Genomic DNA, 17,361 nt, shown 5'->3' on the forward strand with positions numbered 1-17,361 from the left:
AGGTGGGGGAAGAAGGGATCCAGGAGCTGGACAAGGTAAAGGGCCACCAGGAGCTCCTGGTGGCAATGGAGGTCCTCCAGGGCTGGCAGCACAGATCGCCCTCTGGGAGAGAAAGAGAAGCGGGGACTGGTCATGTGGAGCCAGAGGACACCACCCAAGAAATGTCCCCATGCTGATTTTTAATTGTTTTTGCCAAAAACTTAATCAGCATAGGAAGCACTCAAAAGCTTTAGCATGCCTGACGGAGGTCTGATGCAGCTGAGAGGCAAAATCACCCTATCAACACAGATGGGCATCTTGGTGGCCCTCCCAGCAAGCATCGCCATCAGCCCCCTCCGCCGCTCAGCCTGCAGGAATCACCCCATGGTGTCTGCAGGGAGTTTGGGACTGGGCCACAATGGGGAGGAGGTTTGGGGCCTCACCCTGCTCATCTCGTGGAGTTGCACTGTGAGATCTGCCACTTGCTGCTTGACCTGCTTGTGCTCGCTGGACTCCTTCTCCAGCTTCTCCTTCATCTTGTTCAGTGTCTGCATCATTTCTTCCTTCTCCTGGGCCTTGGCATCACACTCACGCTCCTTCTTTTCCAGCTTCTGCTGAAGCTCAGTGTGCTCTGAAACAGCCCCATGAGACCACTTTTGGGTGACAAACACTCCCTTTTGGCAAACAGCAGCATGTGGGGGACAGCAGAGAAACTGTGCAGTTAAGGAAAAGGAGCATGTGCTGTGCCTTAATACCCCAGCCAGTGCCTCCCTATGAAAAAGTTATCTTTTTTGCCCATTTCCCTTGTAAGCCCCATAGTGTGATATTACCTCGATCACTCAATAAAGCCTTCAGAGTCCATCCAAGCTAAATACATGTATACATTATCTGTTCAGCTTACAGTGCACACTATGGTTAAAGCTAATGCTGTATACCTCTTCATACTCACCTTTTCGCATTTTTTCTGCTTGCTCTTTCCACTGTTTCACTTCATTTTCATTGACTAACCTAAAAGGAAAAGATATACAGCACATGAGACAGTTCTACTGTAGTAAACAAGCAACCATCACCAGCGAGAAACAATTAAGGAAGCCTGGGCAGTGGGATTTAAGGCTCTCAAACTGGCACAATATCTCTGTTGTGGCCCACCTCCACCCCAGCAAGGTTTTGTGATCTGGGATCCAGTGCTGTCTCTAGGGACGCTGACTTATCTGACTGAGGAGCAGAAACATCACCAAGTGACAGCAAGTGATGAATAAGGAACAGTGACAGCAGCCGTCAGGGGAAATAGCAAACTGAGAACTCAGGCTGAGCTTAATTCACCTGCACATCATGCTTAAGAAGTCAAAGTGATGCCAACCCAGCAGGGATTACCCTGAGTTCTGACCCTCTTGCTGCTGGAGCGGGAGGTGGCAAAGCCACGGCAGCCTGTGTTGGTGCTGCTCAGCAGCCAGCCCCGGGAAAGGCAGGCGAGCACTTACATTCGGACAACATTTTTAATATTGAAGTTTTCCAGGGGAGTGGCGTCAGGGTCCTGCCCTTTGTCACTCTGGATGACGATCTGCTGCACGATCCTGTCGAGCAGCAGCCAGTACTGGACAGTGTTGCCACTTCTTTTATCTGGAGGGGAAGAAGGGGAGAGCAGGGAGGTCGCTGCTGCCCCTGGGCAGGAAATGTGGGCTGCTAAGCCCCCATCAGCTGCGGGTTTCCTCGCCTTCCCCAGAACTCACAAGGCATTTGGAGACAGTGGTGCAGGATAGACATAAAGTGCGGGTACGCCTCAGTGTGTGTCAGCCTTTTCCTCGTTAGCTCGAACATCTGAGTCGCACTTTTAGTGTCAATGTGGACCTGCAGACATGAGTGAAGCAAAGTCAGGCCACTGGATAGGCAATGACACAGCCTGTTTCAGTTCCAAACCCCACAAGCCATCTCTACCCCATGCCTGATGCACAGACAAGCCCCACTGCCTTGCAAGGAGCAAATAGCACTGGTTTGCAGCCAAAGAAGAGGGATGAAGGAGACTTTAGGATGGAGATTGCAACAGAGCAGGGCAACAGAAGATAGATTTCCAACCTACAGATTTTATTTATATACTGTCCCAGGCCACGTAGGTTCTTTCAAAAGGAACTGTGACATTGAATGCCGGTGTCTGCATCAGCACCATCAGTAATGTTCATACTCACCAGCTCAAATCTTTTGGCAAATTCCAATTCATCTTCATTTCTAAGCATTTCAAAAAAATCTAAGTGCCTGAGGAAAGAAAGGAAATAAAAAAAGACTGTTAAAAGCAGATTCAAATGTGACAATTAATAAATCGCAGGCAGCCGGTCTGGCAGCGGCCCAGAGACTTGAAACATAAACTGGATCATCAGTCTCAAGCTCCCAGTCATTACAGCCGCCCAAGGAGTCTTCTGGGACAAGGAGAGGAGGAGGAGGAGGGCTGGCAACACCTCCCAGGTCCCCAGTGGCATATCCTTCCCGGTTCAACCCTACATTAGAATGCAGCAAAACCACACTAGGGTTTTCTCCTTCTTCTCTGGTGACAGCAAAGGATTTCCTCAAGAGAGGTAAGTCTAGACCCACATGCTTTCCCCAAAGGCCACGTGCAGAAACCAGGAAGCAAGGGCACAAGGAAAGGGCAAAAATAACCACTAGGCTGGGAGTCACTACTCACCGGTCAAGGGTTGAATTTTCATGCTCCCTTAGTTTATCAATGACTGGCTGGATCCCGAGCATGAGAAATTCATATCTCAGATGGAGTCTGAAATCCAGGCTTTCCTGCAAGGGACAATTGTGGGATCAACATGGCACGATGCACATCCTCAGAAAGCTTACTGAAACAAAGCTACCCCAAACCCACCAAAACACCTCCCTCTCCAAGAGCCCTGGTGCTCACCACGCCTGCACCCTGGCTCAGGACTGCATTGATGAAGGACATGATGGCTGTCTTGAGGCTCACTTCATCTCGATACCGCCCTGTGCTCTTGTCCAAGTCATTGATCAGCGTCTGCCAAATACACAGTGTCGTTAAACACCCAGTGACAGCCCCAGTGCTGCACAAATGGCCAGGGGACACATGCAGGAACAACTCCTCATGGGTGCTCCTTCAGCCACTGTAGCAACCTGCTGCTGATGGATCACCAGCTACTGCCTGCTACAACACAGCCCACCCCAGCACCCATTTCAGCTAACACAGGCCCATCCAGATGTGCTGCATCTGGGGTAATTCCCAGAGTATCTAAGTTGCAAACAGCCATAAAAAAATATATGCAAGCAGCATTCAGATATCCAGGAGGAAGAAGGGACAAGAATGCCACATTTCAGGAGCTGAGGGGTGAGTTAAGGCCTACCTACCTGAAAACGAGTCCGTTCGCTGGCATATTTCTGGTAGTGCAGCATTGCCTCCAGTACCTTTTTGTGGCCCCCGGGAACCAGGCACACAGCGCCCATGATTTCCAGCACTGCCACCTTTGTCTTAATATTCTCTGTGCTCAGACTCTGAGCAATTACATTAATACTCTCTGAATGAGCCAGGACATGAGCCCGGCCCAGCGAGTTGTTCATTAGTGCTTTTATACATCCAATGAGCGAGGTATGTATTCGAGACTCTGCTGTCTCATAGTCCATGCTTTTGAGAAAGTTCAGAATACATGACAAGCCATCCAGATCGATGAACCGGGTTACAAACCTGACAGAAAGAGGGGAAAGAGGTTTTTTAGCTTTAAAACCAAATGCTAAAGTACACTTTACCTTCAAACAGGGCTGACTTGTCTGTCATAAACCTGCGTATGTAATTTTCCCTGGACTTTGGATAGCAGAAAGCCTGCAGGATTCCTATGGCCCAGAGACAGGGATGGGGTCACAAAAATCAAGTTAATTGGTGCCCAGTAGCGTAGGCAACCAGGTATCATCTGCATAAAGTTGTTCAGAGCTAGGATATTTGGAAGAACATCAGCTAACGCAGCCCTCAGTATAAGCCCCAGGATGGAGGTAAGGAGTTTGCAGCCAAGCTGCTGCAAAACCTTCCCAGTCTCCAACCTGAGCCATAGATCCTACTCTCTTAGGACCAGCTTTGCAGAGGACTGGAAGAAACTCCCAAGCCCTGGAGTCACCTCCTCATCAGCCACAGACACTCCAATGTCAGCCGAGCCCGTGACCATGATGCCCATTAGACTTTCTGCCTCCTGCTACCTCTCCTGCCTCACCATCCATATCCTTCTCCTTCCTTAGACACATCTCGCCAATTTTAAGGGATTTCTGATTTTTATGATGACTTTTAACACAGCTAAATAGAAAGCAGAGAGAAAACTCATGGCAGCGCCCTAGGCAGATTCACTAGAGCAGGCAGACATAACACTGCATGCCACTCAGGCATTTTAGAACCTCCCTGCCTGATGCCATCCAGGCTGGGTGTATTCTGGTTTAGCAAAAGACATGGGTTCAGAAAGCAAATGAGCCAAGAACATCACAGCAGTGGGATGATTTTAATTCAAAACAAGCCATGCTGATGTGCAGCAATAAAAGGGGTAATTGCAGTCTCAGGGGAAACTGACTTCTCTGCTTCAAAGCCTGCTCTTCTTTCAGCCAAAGTCAATAGGAAATTTGACGTTCACTTCCTTGGGAGCAAAAGCAGGTCAAACAGGTAAAATTTTCTAGAGAGCCTGCTGCATCCCTCTGAATTCCAGTGAGACGGACTCGCAAAGCACTCTTAAGGACTTTGCAAAGTTTCATCACTGGGAACAAGGCCTGCTCCCAGGGCGCTTTGGGAAGCCAGCACCCAAGAGGTCCAGGTTTCACAGAAATTGGGTGCTCACCCTCGACCCTGGGGGTTTCTTAACAAGTACCATCACATGACCCATTGCGAAAAAGAAATGGAAGAGGGGAACACATTTGCAAGCAATAGCAAATTTGTTTCTTCCATAACCCAAACAGGTCAGCCATTTCTTAATGAAATATATTCCCATCAGAAAATGTTGACCTGAGGCATCTTAAAGCTTTTGCAGACGTGTGCATGCAGGCTCCAGAGAAGCTGAGTTTAGGAAAACTATTGACATTCAGAAGTAGTCCCACCCTTTCTTTATCCTCCCCATCAAAACCTACTAGCAACATTTTTTATTTTTTTGCATTTCATAAAAGCCTGAATCAGATTCATGTGATTTTATTCCTGTAAAAAGTGCAAGAGAAGCTGAAGCTGAAACAAAGGCCCTGGTTGACCAACATTTTTATTTTGTTTTAAATTCAATTTGGTGGGATTTTTTACGTTCTGTTCCAATGGGAAAAAAAGCAAATTTGCCTGAGCAGATGTGAAGGTCCTGGTGGCTCTTGGCCAATAAAAGGACAGAGGAAAAGGAACAAAATGACAAGAAGTGAATGAAAAAATGCAAGTGGCATTTCAGGGTCCTTGCCTTACTCATCCTCTGCAGCCCCCATTTATATTTCTATTTAACCCCCTACTTTGCCAGAGAACTCAAATCCAAAGCCATGACCACAGCAATATAGCCAGGAAATGGAAGGGAATTGCCTCATTGGTTTTGTCCGCAGCGCAGTCTTCAAACTTTCAATGGTTTTATTTCTCTCCTCCTCGTCTTCTTTTTCCAAGGCGATCAGTGATTTTCTCTGCAAAAGGAGAAAGGCAGATGTGAGAGAGGAGGTTTCCCTGTGAAACACGTGCCTGAGGAGTGGGAGTACCCGCCACCCACCATGCCACGCCATAGGCATGGAGCTGGGACTCTAAACCAATTCTGGAAGTCTACAAGAACAGTCCTGAGTCCTTATGGCAATCACAGGACTCAGGAAAAGGAGCAGTGAGGAAAAACCCTCTGTGATCTGCAAGGAGACAACCCGGACAGCGGGATGAATCTGTTGCTTTAGCCTGAAGATGCTGCCTACAAGCACCCACACAACTCACTAGAACATGTATTTGGAGAGGATGGAGGAGGCTATAAGGACGCGGGGGGGCTAAGCCAGTACTACTTGAGATTCACATAGGAAAGGTGCTAAATTGGGGCAGGGGAGAAGGAGGGATACTTTAGCTTCCCATGGTACTCATTGCATGCCAACAGGTGCCCCTGCAGAGGAGGTGGGAGGATCCATGGATGCCTTGCAGCATGGAGAGGACAGGATGCTGCATCCACGCTCGGGGTCAGCCAGCCAGTCCTGTCATTCCCAGGTCTCCCAGTGCAACCCACCAGTGTGCATCTGGGGACAGTGGCTGTGTGTATCTCTCACATAGGAATTTGCTATCCAGCCAGTGCTCAGGATGGGATCCTGACTCCTGCAGCTGTACCTGGGTAACATGGCTACCAGCAGCCCTGGACACGCATGGGGGTATAGCGTACTCATGCCAACTCACGCAACCAAGGCTGCAGCTAAAGCAACGCCTTGGGTGGTTCCTGCACCATACAACAGTGCACACATCAGAGGTATCAGGCTGAGGCCTGCCAGCACAGGCTGAGGCTAAGCCAAAGGAGACAGAAATGGTCCCAGCAGATATACAGAGCTGCGCTGACCCCCGCATTTAACCCAGCTCCTCTTTGGCAGCGTGTCAGAGAGATCAAAGCCACCCTCCAGGCATCTGGCTGGCTTTGATCACAAGCTCTGCTCAGGCTCAGGGCTTTGTCTGGCTGCCAGCCTGTGGCCAGCCCTGGGTATCCCTACCTTCCCAGTGAGAAGCAGCACGCTCCGTCCTGCCTTGCAGCCCCCTGCTCACCCCTCAGTCCCCACTCACCCAACTAACCCTTCCTTCTCTGTTGCCCCATCCCTGTGACAACAGGGCAAAGAGGGGAAAAGGGAAAAAGAAAAATGATGCTTTTCTTTTTTGTTTTCCATGCTGCTCCCAACCCTAGTGCAGTGGCCACAAACCTCAACACCTTCAGCCTCTGAAAACAGGAGTGAAGATGGAGGGACTCTGAACTGTGCAGCTTTGCAGGAAATAAACTGTATTTCCTACAGAAGAGAGTCCTATTTCTATCTCACCTGGCAAAATGTCAACAAGAAAGTATTTCATAAAATTACATCTAAGCACACTGGCAGTTGAGGGGGGACACTTGGAGCCACAGCAGGTCCATTGGCCTTCGTGGGATGGACAACCTGCAGCACTGTGTTTTGCCATTGCTGCCCAGAGCAGAAGGGTGTCTCAGGCCCAAGATGGTAGCACTACATAATCAAAGGGTGTCTTTACAGCCTGGTGGCTTTATACTGAAAACTGCTGTCTGTCATCCATCTCACAGCCTCCTAGAGTGGGGCGAGATGAAATGCCCTGTGTGCTGTAGAGAGCATCTCCATTTTGCAGCTGCATCTGTTGGTCTAACAGATGATATTGCTGCTACAAACAGTACTTGTCACCCTCTTGGGCACAACACTGCCCATGTCACAGATGCCACCACTGAGCTGCTGCCCCATATGGGGTCCACAAGCACTGAAGCATTGGGGAAATACTTACAGCAGCCATTGAATTCAGCTGATCGATATAAAACTCCGGCCAGCTAGTGGCTCCTTTATTTTCTTCCTGGTCCTAGAAAAGGGGGGAAAAGTGAAACAAAGACAACAGATTAGTAGAAATAGCATTAACATCCCCTGCCCTTCATCACCAACCACGTCTGCAGTGCCCTTGAGTTCTTGCATTACTTTATACTACCATGACTTTCTACATTCTGAGCTCACAACTGACAGCTCCCGCTACGGGAACATTGCCTGATTTACTGAACTAGCATACTTTATATACAACTACACCATCTGCCTGTGACCAAACTCTGCCCTGGTGATACTGTATCAGTCTTGCAGTTATCAGTTTCAGAGAAATCAGACTGAAATTTTACTTCCACATTTCTCCAGTACCAACTCTACAGTATCCTTGAAGTTCTGGCTGCACAGCCTTGATGAATGTGCTTTGTGACCAAAAAAAGAGTCTCTTACAACTAATGAAGAGTGCATGTGACTCGAACTAGGCTCGTGGAGCAGGACCATGGCTTCCCAGCATCTTAAGAGTGACTCCAGGCACAACAGACAACTCTTCTGGGGGCTTCATTAGTTGTCAGGTGGGAACATGTACATGGCAATGTCTCCTGTTAAAGCATATCAGCCCTGGGCCCATGATCTATGGCACTGAATGATGCAGTCTCATTTGGTTATCCTGGTCTACAATGCCCTGTATTTGGTGGGACCCACAAGGGGTTTTCAGATTCTACTGTATTCTTGCAGGACATGACTGAAGGACGATGTCTGAGCCCCGCTTAGATAAACAACACTGCATGTCCCCAGGGATTCTCGAGGCAAGTAGGCAGATTTTGAGGGAATACTTCAAAATCAACCCTTTTCCCTACTGTATTTTCCTAAAAACTTGTATCAAAAGAAGAAAAAGAGTCACAGCAGAAATGCCACACAGGTTTAGGCTGGAGTCAATCGATACTACACAAATCCTGGACATCTTTCCTTGGCAGATGGGAATACCTTCACTTCACAGCCCGACTGGAGGCACAGTTTTGCCCCCTCTCTAACTTCAAGAGATGTTTGCAAAGGTCATCCTACACCACAATTGCCTGCAATGGTGGGAGCTGGACACCTTACTCTTCTGCCCACACGTCTGTGCATGCAGACAGCTACCAATCCTCCAGCTAATTTCCGCAAGCCCAAGAAACAAATCCCAAATATTTACTGTGGTTCAAGAGCATATGTGGGAAATGTTTGTGCATCCAAACCTCCCAAGCTGCAGCTTGCAATGATGAGAACACACCGGGTCAGCAATAGGTAATCTGGACAGGACTCAGTTGCCCCACAGACAGTGCAGCCTGTCCGCACAGACCTGATCCTTCACTGCGCCTGGCTCTGGGATAGGGATGAAAGAAGTTTGAGAGAAACAAGGGACCTGGCAACCCCTGCCCTCTGCTTTAATACTTTGGGTTGTTCTCCCTTCCTTCTCCTGCCAAAAATTGAGGTTCTGTATGAAATACTTGATTCACCTGCCCTCCACACCCACCACGCAAAGCCTATGCTCTGCCATGAGAAGGCTCTGCACAAAGCCTGCAGGCAAAGATTCTGATTTTCCCAGCTTTCCTGCCCTACTTTGAGCCTGGCATGCAAACAGTGCCCTGAGGGATGGCAGAGTTGGGGCACCCATGTGTGCCTTGAATATAGTTCAAAAAGGGACCAGCTCCTGTCACCTCCTGGAGATGTCACTGGAGGTCCTTCCCATCACCCCAGCGTACCATCAGCATCCTCTTAAAAGGACCATCTCTTATAATGTGATCCCAGCAGTGACACCAGCTGGGAAGGGTGGCAAGGTCCCCACCATGGCACAGCATCAAGAGGTGTCCAGATGCACCCAGCCAGGAGATTTGGGCAGGGAAAAAAAAAAAATCCACACAGTGGAACGGACCTTCCAGCATGGTGCGAACACCTGTGAAGCAGGAAGGGACCCGGACCTGCTGCTCATTTAAGGCTGAAAAGAAGCAGTGGAGCAAAAAAATAAAGGTCTCCAGGGGGTGAAGGGGGAGGCTGAACAACAAAATTGGCTAAACTGCTCATTTATAATTAACATGCTGCATTATAAATATTTCTCTTTACTCGGCTCCCTCGGGCTCTTACATTTCCTCCCTGAAACCCCCAATTTAGAGAGCACTCTCAATTAAGTGCAGCAGAACCTCATTAATTCAGATGAGCAGCCGGCCAGGCTTGTTGGAAAGCAGCTTCCCAGGCAAAAGGGGACTGCACAATAAAACAGGCAAAGATCAGGGCATGGGCTTCCCCCAGCTCACTGCAGGATGTTGCTCAGTGATAATTATTGTGGCTAATGGTCTACAGCACACTGATAAGTGTCCTTTAGTGCATTTGGGTGGTGGTAAATCCTGACAAAGTGACAAGGCCAGAGGGAAGCGACTGACAAGAGTTTGCTCAGAGTCAGAAGGAAGGAGGAACCTCTCCAGGCATCATGGAAAAGATGGTTTCCCAGCACCCAGGATGGGTTTTGGGGATGTGAGTTCTGCAGCCTGCCTTCAACGAAGGATGCCCAGATGCAGCGCTGAGTACCACCACCATCAACTCTACAGGGTGCTCCACTGCATCCTGCCCAGCTGGCACTGGGGAAATGAACATCTTTCAATTCCTTCCTCTCTGCGCTGTGTTTAGGTCTTCACTGTGCTGGCTCTCAAGCGAGGGCTGATCAGAACCCTGCTGACAGCTAAGTGTCACGCTGCAGCTTACTACGAGCTGCTCTTTTAGAGGCAGGCTGATGGCTGTAATTGCACAATGCAGGGACAGGTATCCCTTCTCATCTGTAACATTCGTATTAACATCTCTTGCTGTGCCCAGGGAAGCGGCCCCAACATGCCATCACAGACAGCTCTGCTGCAAAAATTAGGAAATGCCAAAGTCGTGCAGCCAGGGGCAATCTTTGCCCTGTTCCCCTCCTCGTTCCCACCCACTCTCCGCAACACCCACTTCTTCCTTCCAGGGACTGGCAAAACCACACATCACATCACATCACTGCAGCCCTGGCGTCACGGTGCCCTCTTCTCGCCTCCACTGCCCCCTCGCCCTGGGCTCTGTGCACAGGGCTGACAGAGGATGCTGCTGCTCGGATGTTTCACACTGTGGTGGCAGTGGGGGGGGGGGCTGTGGTGTGAACCCGATGAAGAAGCTCCAGCCCCTCCGCTGGTGCCAGCTGCCGCAGGGAAAGAAGCGGCCAGTCAAGACGCCTCATTAGCCAGAGCTTCTCCAAGTGAAGGTCACCAATCTGCCAGCTCCAGCCATCTCTTTGCTCTTCCCAGGGAGATTTCATGTTCCTCAAACCTGCCTCATCTTGGCTACAAGCCTGATGCTTCCACACACTTGGGGTGTCGGCAATTCCCACAGCCAGACTGCCCTTGCTCTTCCCACTGGGAAGTGTCCTTGGGACAATGGGCAGCAGAACAGAGGAGGTGATGGCTCAGCCAGCAGTTGCTTGAAAGCAGTTTGCAGGCCAATCTTGGCTCCATTTAGGCACTTTGTTATCTGCACCTGGAAGGTGCATCTCTGTGAGCTCCTGCCACTTTGACCTGCGAGAACGCAGCTGCTGGGAGCACCCTCCTGCTCAAAACATGTCCCTGTGGCAGTGGGGAGGAAGACACCTATGAAGCTCATCAATGCTTCCTTACGGCTGCTTTAGTTCCAAATCAAGCTTCTAGTAACACTTTTTAGATGCCCAGCCTGCAGATGACATCTCCATCTGATCCAGCAGCCTCCTTCCCACACTCATGGCCCACTGTGGTGGTGATGGATCTGGAGGTGTTCCAACTGAGCCCTGGAGGGCAGCTGGCCAGCCTCCCCACCCACCAACACATCAGGTTAGATCCTTCAAGGTGAAACCAAGTTGGAAGGAATTTTGCAGCGTTCCCCCCACCGCTCCTTGCTGCTCCGTGACAGCAGAGCAAGGGAAAGCTGGTGGCAGCTGGCAGCCCAGCACGTTTTGGGAACCCTCCCCTCCCTACCTGCTGCCACTGATCCACCCAGATGCTGTTTTCAAGGTCAAAAAAGAAGCAGACAGTGATGCGGGTGGGTTTTAAAGCTGACTGTTCTGCAGCCTGCACGGGAAGTTTAAATCCAACCCATCTCCACCAACACAGCCAACCCTTTGCCACTTGTGTCTTGGTGGAGGTTTTGGCCCAAAGTAGTCCTTGGTTCTTCCTTGTCCATCCAGCTGCTTGGCTCACCCAGGTTTCCTTGCAACAAAACCTCGATGCAACTAAAGCTGCTTCCCCATGGAGCAATGCTGCAAAGGGCTGTAACTTCATCAGATTCTCTCCAAGTTGGGATCTCAGGGTCTGAACCATCCCATCCCAGACCACTCCAGTTTTCCGTATGCTAGCACTCCCTACACCCTCTCTACAAATACACACATGCCCTCTTACACTTTTCCCAGCATTTAAAAATTATGCTTCCAATAAGCATATATAGCATGACCAGATGCCTTTCATAGTCAGCTGGTTCATTGTTTGAAAAGCTTCACTTTAAAATCCAAAAAGATTGCTAACAGATGCACTTTTTGGCTGGAGAGGGAGAAAAACCTTCCTTAAACAAAAGTGTGTTGTGATTGGAACTAAAAAGGTAATTACATTTAAAGATAAAAACTATAAATATTTCCTATTGAAAAATACCCCCAGCCATGCAAAGAGCCTGTTTCTCTTGGTCAGCCTGAGAAAATGACACCTGAGATGATATTTCAACCTGCTGCTGCAATAACAGCAGGTATATCTGGATTCTCAGGGGCTATGAAACACTTCTCATCTACCCCAGGTGACCCAGGAGCATGGCAATATGCCAAGATACTTCTTCCTCCTCCCCTTGCATGCCATCTTTGTCAGCTTTTGCTCTTGGTTCTGTTACTGCAGGAAAAAAAAAATTAAAAAGTATGTTTTTTAAATGAAGGAAATAGCAACACAAGTCCCAGAACTGAGCTGCAGGACTGAGCAGGACAAGTGGAAGAGCAATGTAGAAAGCGAAGGTCTCTGGAGGGAGTGGGTGGAAGTCACAGTTCGAGAGGAAAGGCTGGCTGGCTGGGAAATATAGTACTATTGGAGAGCCATCACTCATTTCTCTATTTATCACATTTCCATTCTCTGTAAAAGCACCACAACCACTGCCTTCTAATGCGAAGGGATCCTGGTTTTCTGTCTGATGTGTAGCGAATTTTGCTTGCAGGAGACAGCTTAACACTGCTGAGAGGTATGCAGCCAGCGTCAGCGATGCCAGTGGGTTTTCAACACAAGCTTAATGAGTACAGATCACATCCCTGCAGGTCATTTTTCCCCTACCCCAGCTTTACAGATGCTCAGAGAGCTTGGACAAAGCAAAAGGGAGGGGGACAGAGCCAGACTCTGCATTCACATGAGCTGGTTTTCGCTACTGAACCCTTCCACCCAGTTATTTATGTTGAGCCTCTGCCTGAACACCCCTCTATCCACCCAGATTTTGAGGCTCATAAAAATCACCCATCAAGCTGCTTTAATAGCTTGATGTTACAAATGGCTGGCAGGAGGAACCAAACCTCCTGCTATTAAGAGCTGCTACAGACTAAGTGCAAAGTGTTAATTATTAACTCCCTTTGGAGCGTGGCTTCCTGACAAAGGTCATCCTGAATCACTCTCTTCCACTGAAGCAAACCCACAGCCAAAGAAACAGTAAAGCTGGAAACCTTCCTGCTTCCTCCCTGCGCTTCTGAGCAATATCCTCTCCTGGAGACCAGGGCCAGCAGGGAGTGAAATATTTCAGGATGAGGTATGAAACGAGTCATGGTCCAGAAATACCACTTCTAAGAGCAGATTTAATCCCACCATTAATGCATCCCCACCTTTGCATTTCCCTGCTTTATTACTACTGTAGATGGGGCTGATGACATCAAAGAAGGTCTCTAATAATCTTTAAATCTCTTTCCTGACCCATGCACTGCATGGCTGCTGGATTGACTTCAGTTCCCATTCGGGTTGCTGCCAACCAGCTTGCCAGCCACCATCGTGAGATGATTTTGATCTCTCTGTCCCACCCCGAGCATCACAGGCTGATGCAGGCGGGATGGGACCATGAAGAGCTCATCTAGTGTAACCCCCTGCTCCAACAAGGGGCAGAGCTAAGGTCAGACCAAGTGTCACCATGGATGGAGAATCAGGGAGGACAAAACTTTCACCCTACCAAGCTGATACTGTGGGCTGGAATAAAACCAGCTGCTTGCAGGGCAGAGAAACCAGGATACAGGGTTGCAAGCCAGGGGGAAATACTCTAGAGAAGGAAACATGCCTGTGGACTAGCCAGTTTTCCCTTGTTCTCTCTCAACGAGCACTGCTAAGGCCAGGTGCTGCCAGCTCCCTTTCCAGGACAACCCACCACAACACGATGTCTCATTTTGGTCACCTTTTAACACATCTTGCCCATCATGGGAATATATAAAACATGCTATAACTGAGATGTGCTCTGAAGAGCAGAGTATGGTGGACGACACCGATGGCAAAGCAGAAGCATCAAACATGGCACATGGCAGCAGGGAACGTGCTGAAAGCACAGATATTCAGATGGTTTCTGTGCTGCACACACCTCTGCCATCAATGGAGGCAGGGGAGTACTCTGGCTGCATGGCTGCATAGGCCACAGCATGAGATAAAAACCAGCAAAGCTGTTTTTTGAGGAACCAAGAGAAAGCTGGGCAGTGTTTCTGTCCAGCCTTGTGCTGCTCTTTTGAGGCAGAGGTCGTTGCTACTGGTCTCAGCCATTGCAGGGGAGCACAGCAACCAGCAGGAAAACAGGGAAAATGCTAAAAATAAGGAATGCCCCAAACTGGGGGCTTTGAGATTGTGAGTGAAGTCACCTCATTCTTTACAGAAGCCAAAACTGGCAGCAAAGGAAAGAGAAAAGAAACTACTCGGGACAATTCTGGATTCTTGGTAAGTCAGGCAGCTGCCTGAGATGGATATATCCACCTTTGCCAGCCCCCTGGGATCTCCCAGGTGAAACTGGGTGTTATCAGTATCTCAAGCAACAACAAGCTAATAAACAAAGGCAGAGCAAAGAATTTGGGTGCATCCTGGACCTCTCAAATCACCACCACTGAGACTGCAGGCAGGGAGGTAGGGCCACTGTCCTGTCTCCAGCTCCACTACCCCAGCCAAAACCCTGTCATTGCTCTCAGTTTGAAAAGCCCAGCCCCTCTCCTTGATGCCAAGCTACCATGTATGTGATTTGTCCTCATAAAAACATAGGTACATGGTAAGATATCACAGGCTGCTGGGGTAGCCTCATCGCATAGAAGCATGACTGCCCAGAGCCTGTCATGCGTAAAGACATGTTCTCCAGCCCACGATTCCTGGTTTCTTCCACTGCAGGAGCCTCTTTTGATATGGTCTTGCTCATTTTTAATTAAAAAGCAGGAGAAAAGCATTAGTCTCCACCAGTACATCTCCTTCATAGCAAGCAGTGGCATGTACGCTCTGCAGCTCACAGAGATGGCATCACAAATAGGGAAGGAAAGGAATGAGGATCAGAGCATTATGGCAGTCAGGATCAAGCCTCAACATGGGAGCCTGCTTCAAGGACCTCTGAGGATGCCACAGGGCACTTCTGTGGCTCCCTCTGGCAGCATGAGTTTCACAGTACAGCTTTTAAAAAAATGTGAGGGCCAGGAGGTGCTGGAACAGGAAAGAGGCACCATCAGCCCCACCGAAACCCTTCCTCAGGAGATTAGATAGCATGTAATCTCCACTCAGAATAAATTGTGTGGCTTTGCTTGATTTAAGTCTGTTGTCTCCCCTCATCCAGATGCGCCAGAGTACAGCTCTGCTTATCTGACAGGCAGTGACGAGCGAGCACCCCCTGCCCATTTTCTTGTTGATTCAGACCAGTGCCTGTAATTTGTTAACATCTCTCCTCCCCTCTGATTTAAATCTCGGGCATCACAGGCCTCTGTCTAACAATAATATAGAGATTTCAGGGGTATTTATGAGAGGCTTAAAACTTAATCCTACATGAGCAAGGTAAGCCTGCTCTTGGCCCAAAACACGGCTGGAAAATCTGGTGCCATTGCTACAGCAGGAGAAAAGAGGCATTAATGGCAGCAAGTGCTCTTTGAGCAGGGCCAGGCAACTGCCAGCACCGCCAAGCCAACTCCTGCAGCCAGGTTAGGGGACACAGTGGTGAATTTGCAAACTGAATCACAGAATGCTTTGGGCTGAAAAGAACCTTTAAAGGTCATTTAGTCCACTCCCTCTGCAACGAGCAGGAACATCTTACCATTATCCCAAACAAACTGAGGGATAAAGGTTGTGAAGCAATCTGCTCCATCCCAGATGGACCGTGAGAGCTGGCAACAGCATCGCTGCATGCCGCAAACCTGTCCAGAGGCACCACAGACCTTGGCCACCCAGGCATTGATTTACCAGCAGAAGTACAAACAAGCCTCAGTCCTTGAACTTTATCTAAAGCTTGATGCAACCAAGCTCAAGCTCAAATATCAACCTATCTCTGCATTAGAAGATGTCTGTGAATTTTTTCAGCTTAAGAAATGTAGCCACGAGGGCAACATTGCAGAGCGGACACATCATGCTGGGAGCTGGGCAGACAGATCAGTGACTTGCATCAGCCCGTTTCTTATCAGTGGTATCTCAGTTACACCCATGAGCCTAGAGCCCTTCATCGCCCCAAGGGTGACACATCTTACCCTAAAAGCAAGCACCACCAGGCCAAATCACCTGCAGTGGCAGGGCTTCCCCAGTGCACTTTACATTTGTGCATTCCCCCAGGAAGAGTTGGTGGGAGGACAAAAACGATGCTCAAGCCTGTTTCATGGAAGCAAACTGGAAACCCAGAGGAAGAGAAGGCTTTCAGGCAGACTGTAATCAGTTCCCCAGACATCAGCAGAGAAGAGCTATGTCCCCATCTCCTCCCCACCCTGCAGAGGAGGGAAGGGGCTCAGCCCCCAACAACAGAGCAGATGGGTCTCTTACTTTCTTCTTGCTGCAGTAGATCTGCCACTTCTTCTCTGCTGGCAGTGCAAACATGGCCTCTCTGTGCTTGTCCGTGAGGTCAAGTTCATCCTGGAGAGGGGAAAAAAACCCACAAAACATGCAACATGAGTACACAAATGGGTGATGGCAGAGACATAAACCCCCAGTAAGCAGTGTAAATCAATGTGGTGCCACAGCACAGCAGTGGTCCTGCAGCATCGCCCTGTGACTATGATTTGTCAGGGCAATGATGCTAATTCTCATCCTGAGTTGCTGACCTCCCCCTGACTCCTGAGCTGCAGCCAGCTGCTTCGAGGATGGGGCTGCAAACCTCCCTGCCTCCTTCTTCTGGGACATCACCTTCACTGCTTTGAAAGGCAGCAAGCACTTTAGAATGGACTTCCACCAAGCCTTTACAGCTGCCCACAAGACAACCTCACACAGAGGACTGAGAGCTCCAGGTGACAGACTGCACCTAAGACACATACAGTGAAGAATAATTCAATCAGGACCTTTCTTTTTTACCACCACAGATAACTCTCACTGAGCATCCTGAGTGGTCCAGCCCATTTCCATTGCTGACACCCTCATATCATTGAAAACTGTGTGGTTTTTTTCAGCTTTTGGTTTATTTTCCTAGAACTAAAAATAGCAAGCTCTTTTCCTAATATCTGCAGTTTATAAAGAGGCACATCCTCTCCATGAAAACTGGACTATGTATTGCCTGGCAGAGATAAAGCTGTTTACTGGCTGGAACCTTTATTGGTTTATCTGATGTTATTTTAAAGGACACATCCATTTTCAACTTGGAGGCTCGGTTAGCAGTGTGCCCTCCACCAGTATTATCAAAACCTCATCGCTTTCTGGTGCTAGATGTAGGTCAAAGCTTTTATCAGTTGTCGTGGTTTAAGCCCAGCCGGCA

General features: G+C 49.0%; 1 protein-coding gene across 1 annotated transcript; it reads right to left on the reverse strand.

Annotated features, from left to right (window-relative positions):
- Positions 1-6: 6 nt before the first annotated feature.
- Positions 7-16,559, reverse strand: LOC104410882 (disheveled-associated activator of morphogenesis 1; the record flags this gene model as incomplete). Its single annotated transcript, XM_010021161.1, has 12 exons — positions 16,440-16,559; positions 7,421-7,492; positions 5,501-5,595; positions 3,334-3,667; positions 2,876-2,986; positions 2,654-2,757; positions 2,163-2,229; positions 1,710-1,827; positions 1,461-1,599; positions 929-987; positions 423-610; positions 7-102 (listed from the first exon to the last, which is right to left on the reverse strand). Coding segments are annotated over exons 1-12 (1,503 nt in total), but the record flags the coding sequence as incomplete, so codon positions are not given.
- Positions 16,560-17,361: the final 802 nt, after the last annotated feature.

Source organism: Nestor notabilis, unplaced genomic scaffold (genome assembly GCF_000696875.1).
Source record: "Nestor notabilis isolate BGI_N333 unplaced genomic scaffold, ASM69687v1 scaffold30998, whole genome shotgun sequence".
Taxonomy (NCBI): Eukaryota; Metazoa; Chordata; class Aves; order Psittaciformes; family Psittacidae; genus Nestor; species Nestor notabilis.